Below are 7524 nucleotides of genomic sequence, written 5' to 3' on the forward strand. Positions count from 1 at the left end.
ATTACGGTGTTAGAGGAGTGGTGTTTCAGGAGTGGTGTTACAGGAGAGGAGGGACGCTGATTTCTCCTTTCGAAGGAAGTTCCTGCGCCTATTTTGAAGGAAGTTCCTTCGCTGGAAACCTAGGTGGGACCCAACTTGATGTCTTTTTAGATCATTGCAGGACATTGGGCCAAAAATGAGTTAAGCAGGGGAAAAGGAATGAATTTCAACTGTTGAAATATTTAAATATTTGTGGGCCACAGAAGTTCAATAATATTCATCTCAGTAGGAATGATGTTATGAACTGTATGGATGGAATGTAAACATCGCTGTTGACCTAGGAAGGTTTCAACCGAGGAATTTCCCTACCCACTTTTACTTTAGTAAAATGAGGATCTAAAAATTATTTAATCATTTAAAGTTTCTAAATAAATCTCATGATCAAATAATACTACAATATCTTATGCAATCTCAATTTGACTGTATCACAAATATAAAAGAAAGAAAAAAAATAAATCATATGATCCATTGTTATTAATTTTAAACAAAAAATTGTTAAAAATGAAAATTTTGTAACATACAATATGAAATTTCATGATATTTGGTGCAACCTGAAATCATCTCATCCAATTTGGATTCTGGATCGTCTTCGCTCCCGATGTTGTTGTATCACTAGTCGTATTTGTTGCTGCTTCACTATTTACATTCATCCCTCTTAAATTTATTTGCCCAAGCTGCTCTGAGTTCAAAATAAAATAAAATAAAATAAAAAACCAATGAAAACTTTAAGTGATGGACAGCAAAACCGATATAGTAATTTAGGTTATTGTTTTACCTACAACGTATTGTTGTTGGTTAATCTGCGACTGAGAAAGTTGAGCGAGCGAATTTCTTTTTTCCTTTTGTTTTATTAAGCCGCCTAAACGCTGGTATGTCGATAAAGGATCTTCTGTAGAATGTACTGCTTGTATTAATCCTTGTTCATACTGCTGAATATAGTCAGCATTGCTGATACTAATGTTGTTATTGCTGTGGAGAAATTGTGAGAAATATTGGCTCTTGAGGAAGCTGTTCTCGTTCTGCAACAAGTTATTATTCTCCATCAGCATCTTGTTATTCTCCATTATCATGTTGATCTCGTTCTGCAACATCTTGTTCTTCTCCATCAGCATGTTCATCTCATGTTGAAGCTCTAAGTACTTACCCCGACATCCATTCACCGGGTCCGCCTCTCGGCACTGGGCTTCCCATATGATTGATTCAACCGCCTTGTGCCGCTCATGTTGTGACTCAATGTTCTTGATCATCTTCTGCGTATTGCTAACTCCAAACACCTTGTGCACTGCTTGAAACCGATCCATGTCGTTGGATGGGAAGAACGGCGCCAGCGGGCAATTGGTCTCGCACCTCTTCCTTTGATGCTTACACGACGCGCAGGCCTGATGCGTTGATACACTGTTGCTTTGCATCTGAATTAAAAGATTGGTTTTGTCTAATAAATATAGGAAAGAAGAGAATTTGCAAAGCAAAAATCAATGAGGGAAGAAAATCTCTGTTGAAGAAGAGAATGCTTACTAATATATGAATAATTGCAAAGATGATCAAGAAATATATATGCCCAATGAAAAGAAGCATTTACAAAAAAAAAAAAGAAGAAGAAGAAAAAAGAAAGTATTTTCTTTTATATTAATAGGTAGCTCACGGGAAGAGAAAGTGCTGTAAAATTGGTATTTATACACCGTAGGTCCGTAAATAACAGTACTTTTCTAACAAATATATTTATATACGGGTTTTGATTGGGGAAGCGGATTGCGTAGTGAGTAACTCGCTGCGCTTGCGTACTGAGTAAACTCTGTGAGGTCCACCATGATTTATGTATTTTATCTGCTCCGTCCATCCATTTTCCCAGGTGATTTTAGGGCTTGATCCCCAGAATGAAGCATATACAACGATCAAATGAACAACACGACAGGAAAGAGTTGAATCGAACTTCTACCGTTGAAAATTTCATGGGGCCACGGAAGCTTTGGATCAAGCTTATATTTGTGTTTTATGTTCATCCATGTCTGTATGATCTTATGAACAGGTTGGATGACAAATAAAACATCACTGTGGGGGCCTAGAAAGGTTTCAATGGTGGAAATCATTATCCCCATTGTTTCCTGTGGTATGATCCACTTGATCTTTGGATATGCTTCGATTTTGGGCTCAACCCTCTAAATTAGATGGAAAAATGGATGGACGGCGTGGATAGACCACATACAGTCAAGGTGGGCCCAACTGAGTTTACTCAATACGATAAGAGCGTCCTTAGTAACTCAAGTACGCAATCCAATTTCTTTGATTGGATACGGTGGTGCCACCGTGCCACAATATGGGACGTTGGTTTCAACCTTGATTGCATCTTAAATGATGATCTGAGCCGTTCACATTATGCTGCCAGCGTCATCATAAGAAGCAAATGGTGAATATGTGATTGTGAATGAAGATGAATATTTAATGGATTAGATTCAAATCCAAGAGTCGAAGGTCAGGTTGGATCATCAACGAACCAATGATTATAACAAATATAGTTTTTATATACTGTTACATAGAACATGAACGGCTCAGATTACTCTGAGGGTGAAATCCATGGTAGAAATCAGCTACCGCGCCATCCCCGCAGTACGCTGGCACCGTGCCCTATCAAAACCCATATTTCCATACGTAGGTAGGAGTCTCAATGGGCCGGGTCGGGCCTGCAAAATCAAAATTTTAATCGAAACAGTCCAATATCCGGGCCAGGACCAGCCCCGTCCCCGGCCCGTGGACAACCGTAAAGGTCGGTTCGTCCACGAGGGAAGTCAGTTGCCTGTGGCACAAGCTCTGTGGGGCCCACTATGATGCATGTGTATCCGTTTTTAGCGCATCAAGCTAAAAACGATGCAGATCCAAAGTCCAAGTGGACTACACCACTGAAAGCAGGGTTTGAATGCCCACCGTTGAAACCTTATTAAGGCCCATGAAGATATTTTATCTGCCATCCAACCTATTCATAATGTCACACAAGCCAGGAATAAAGGAAAACACAAATATAAGTTTGACCCAAAACTTATGTGGCTCTCAAGAAGTTTTCAACATGGGTACTCAATCCACTCTACTTTTGTTGTGTGGTTCAATTGAGCCTTGGATCCGCATGATTTTTGGGCTCATATCTTAAAATGATCTGTCAAAATGGATGAGTGGCATGGATAAAACACATACACCACAGTGGGCCCCACTGAGCACACTATTTAATGTGCACTTGTGTATGTATATACATATATGTGCGCGCGCAAGCAAAATAAATAAATAAATAATTTATTTTTAGTAGACGTCCATTCCTAGTTTCAGACACCTATGGAGGTGCCGAGATTTGAAAAATATCCCAATATTTTTACTAAGAAATAATCTAAATATAGCAAATATTGCCTTATTCAAAATATGGGAAATTTTAAAATTTTGACACTTTTATATTGATGCCACGCACATGGGGGCATCTCTTTTGTAATCACGATACGTTAGCAATGTGGGGCCCACCAGTGATGTGAATGGGAAATCCAACCAGTTATTCTCCTCGTGCTCACGGTGCTTCCCAAGAGACATCCTATTCAAAATTTAGGTAGTTCACCACAGCCTGAAATGTACAACCACACGTAAGTCCTTTGTACTCTTCTGGTTGGCCGTACATGATGACACCCCCCCTCTAATTTGGGCACCTTGGGTCCCAGATAGAAGGTCCCATTAGCAAACAGATCGGTCCACGTGAATCATTTTGAAATTTTGCTATTTTGTATTACCAAAAGTCTTTTTTATTTTTTTAAAAAAAGAAATTATATAACTAGCCTGTGTCATCATATATTGACTCTTTATGCTCGAGGTGAGTTTATACGTAAGTGATGCCTGTAAAAAATGCATAAATTCGATTAACTAACCGTATGAAGCCAACAAATCCGTCAGATCAATTAAATCTCAAGTTTAACCTCATGAATTGTTTATTTAGGATCCAAATCTGATTGACCTGTTACTGACTAATCAAGACAACAGTAACTAAATTAAAGATCTACCCAAAGCCGAGCCAGCTATGACCTGGATCTTAACTAACAGACCAAGTCAAGTTATTTACTCATTTAGCCTAAGAACCAATGGTTTAGAATGATCATGATCGAATCACTATTTTCGCTAATTTCGAATAGGCTACACTGTGAACTTAGTTAATCCAGACCCTAACAACTGTGCCCAAGAAATCTCTCTACCCAATTCATTCAAAAAATGCCCCAATTATCTGAACAAGCTTCAAACCACTCGTTAGTGGGCCACTAGTTCTGAAATTATAGAATAATATTCATTTCGCTGGGCTTGACGTTCATCGTGGGTGGTGAACCAAGAAAGTGCCTAAAACTACTCAACTTGAGCCAGAAGCTAAGTGCTTGAAATGCGCGAATCCCATAGGCTAAAATCTGAAAACTTAAATGAAATAGACTTTCCGCTCTTTCACGAAGTTGTGGCTTTCCGACCATTAGATCGCAACCAAACTCGAGGCACGAGTTAAGGATATTTCACTCCTCATATCCGTATAATTGTGAGCTCGATCGATCACCAGTGACCGTTGATCTCAAATCAGGCCCCCGCAGCTAATCTAGTCATCCGTTTGCCGCCAAATATAAACCAACCACTCATCCGATAACGGGGCACTTGCCCCTTGACACAGATGGGCCAGGGGGCACTGGAATAGTCATATGGGCTAAAATTCAGCCGACTAGGGACATGCATGCTAGAAGAAGGGCCATTTAGACATAAAATCTAGGCTATATAAGGCCCAAAAATTCACTCCCTCACCCATATGAATTTCCAACTATAAGGGAGAGAGGGAGTGAGGAGTTGTGGAAGAATGAGTACATTGGGAGAGCTGATTTGGGAAAAATCTCACTTGTCGCTGCCCACAACGGACCCCACAACTGCACCCCACCATAGAGAGTGGCCCACCGACAATAGAAATGTAAATCCTCTAGCCCTCTTCAAACTTCAACCTTGGAGGCCATTTGCATGCTCCCTTACAAGCTAATCTCATCGGTACAGAGCTTCGATACACCCATCCACATATTCAAATCCTAGTGGTGGCGCTAGAAACTTAACGGACTACTCCTAGGTGCGGACCATTACCTCTAGGTTGCCAATTATCGAACCTATGTCACAAATAATGATTGTGTAGTGGAAATTGTGAATTACATGCTAACTGGTGACTAATCCTTAGGCTTATTATCCTCCATGAAGTGAAATTTTCGTTTATGGTTGTCGATTATTGATTGCATACTAAAATAAACTAGATACACTGAAACTTTATGCCCACATGTTCCATATTTTTCCCTGATACATGTGCCTAATTAGCTGATTGTGGTAAATTATCCGATGATTGAATAATGCACTTGCATGCCCATTTGTTTACCTATATTAGTTGGAATATCCTGAAATATTGTTTAGTTGGTTGCCTAATATTGAATAGAATTGATTGTGGCATGCTATAAAATATTAGTCTATTGATAATTTGGTTGACCAACAAACTAGAAAAATTCACAAGGGCAGCCCTACTAAATTGACTGCCCTGGGCCAATTCGACCGATTCAAGTCGAAAACGGACAACCGACAATAGTTGGACTACACGGGATGTTTGCACTCAATGCCGGTTGTGCTGTAGTTTGCTTAAGTCAGCCGAATTAGTCCGCTAGTTGGCCAACCATATATGTTCACCATGTATGGCCGCGCCTGCCTGAATTTAAAACACTCTATACCTTTGAGAGGCCTACTGATAACCGTTAGTAATACGATATCATTAAGACTCATGAGTCGGGCATGGTGGAATGAGACAGTGTCCGAGCTGTCGGCCTACGTTGGGGTGACGAGTTTTCCCATAGTAACCAGTGAACAACCAAGTCTCGGAAGTTAGGCATGGTGGAATGAGACACTATGTCCATGCTGTCGGCTTACTCTGGGGCGACGAGCCTCCTCATAATGACCAACGAGCATAGAAGGTGATAAGTCCTTGTTCGAATGACCCCCGTTAAATTAACTGGCCGATGGTTCCGTACTAGAGTACCATTTGAACAACCCGGGCATGAATTGAATTGGGTGACGAGCCCTTCCCTATGGTGATTTGGTTATGTGATAAGCCCGCACCTCGGAACTAAGTGATTATACTTGGTGTTTGGGTAATGATTCATACTGAGTTGATCCTCATACCTTTCGGTATCATGCCTTACCTTTGGAATTATTAATTTATGAGACAGATGGATGATACCTAAATTTGGATCATGAATCGCAGGCTTAGAGCCGCTACGACTACCCTAAGCCAAGTGATCTGAATAAGGTCATTGATTAAATGGAGGTGTTTCAGCTTCCCCAATCTTGTTGGATGAACAGACTTAATTAAATACCCGGCTAACATAAATATTCATGGCATTGCATTAACATAAGTTGGCAACTCGATAGTCGAGGTCGCATTGAGGGAGTGTTGGTCATATGCGAACATATAGATGGTGTCGCTTGAGGGAGTGTTGGATGATGAAGGCATATATTAGATCATAATACCATGCATGTGCATTAATAAGAGTGTTTAGAAACTGTATGCTTACTTTGTTTTTTATTGATTGTGCATGTAAATTTGATAGTTTGTGAAACTTAATGTTAATAGAACCACTGAGTTGATCACTCACTCCCACTCTAAGACGATGTTTTAAAACACCAACCAGACCCCATCTTAGATGCAAGTACCACAGAGCCTGACGCGTTGGATGAGATGACCATTGCATAGTCTATTTTAATTTCAGGATTTGTTCAATGCCAGGTAAAATGAACTATAAAATCTCACTTCCACAAAGCATAAGTGGCACCCGGGATATCGGGAATCGAGTATCTATTCAGCCCAAGAAATCTGGAGTGTTACATCTTGACTCCACTTTTAGGCATGATTTGTAATCAAGTTGTGCTCTTACTGAACCTGACTTGTTCCATTGCCACCCATGTCCCATTCAACACCATATTTTCTATAGTGTGCCTTAATAATAAAGGAATAATCCTAATTTTTAGAGCATTCCATCTCCATGGCGGGGCTCATTCACAACACATGTTGGATGTAATATGTTATGGGTAAAAAAGGACTTGACAAAACAACTGCGATTCATATGGAAGCAACGCAAGGCTAATAACATGGAAAAGAAGATCGGATAAGAGCTCGATCTATATAACTGAGCACGACTTCCACGATCAGCTCGAGCACCAACCACAAGCCATGATCTCAGCTCTGGTTGATATTTCACTATCATGACCAATGAACGACTATAAGTACCGACTTAACCTTAAAGACATACTCCGACCACAATCTACAGCTCGACTAGGTGTATAGGACATCGGCCAGACCAACTTAGAGGTCGGCATAAACAGTCGACCATGACACCCTTGGAAGCCGACCACCCCGACTTAGAGGACGACATCGACATTCTACCATGGTCTCGTCAGGACCCGACCATTGGG

General features: G+C 40.5%; 1 protein-coding gene across 2 annotated transcripts; it reads right to left on the bottom strand.

The window, feature by feature from the left end:
* Positions 1 to 358: 358 nt before the first annotated feature.
* On the bottom strand, positions 359 to 1587 carry LOC131238748 (LOB domain-containing protein 2-like). 2 transcript variants are annotated; one of them, XM_058236355.1, is made up of 2 exons: positions 815 to 1587; positions 359 to 713 (listed from the first exon to the last, which is right to left on the bottom strand). In XM_058236355.1, the coding sequence occupies exons 1-2, from the start codon at positions 1446 to 1448 to the stop codon at positions 676 to 678; spliced, it is 672 nt and encodes a 223-aa protein (XP_058092338.1). In that variant the 5' UTR covers positions 1449 to 1587; the 3' UTR covers positions 359 to 675. The 2 variants fall into 2 exon arrangements, with proteins under 2 accessions (XP_058092338.1, XP_058092337.1); XM_058236354.1 differs by having other exon boundaries at positions 359 to 718.
* Between the last annotated feature and the right edge of the window lie 5937 nt (positions 1588 to 7524).

This window comes from Magnolia sinica, chromosome 3, assembly GCF_029962835.1.
Source record: "Magnolia sinica isolate HGM2019 chromosome 3, MsV1, whole genome shotgun sequence".
In the NCBI taxonomy this organism is placed as follows: Eukaryota; Viridiplantae; Streptophyta; class Magnoliopsida; order Magnoliales; family Magnoliaceae; genus Magnolia; species Magnolia sinica.

What these genes read in the sequence shown, in the direction of transcription:
- LOC131238748 (XM_058236354.1), bottom strand. Translation starts at nt 1,448, where the DNA reads ATGCAAAGCAACAGTGTATCAACGCATCAGGCCTGCGCGTCGTGTAAG. An exon ending in CCAACAACAATACGTTGTAG is followed by an intron (nt 719 to 814) that starts GTAAAACAATAA and finishes TTTTGAACTCAG; the next exon opens with AGCAGCTTGGGCAAATAAAT.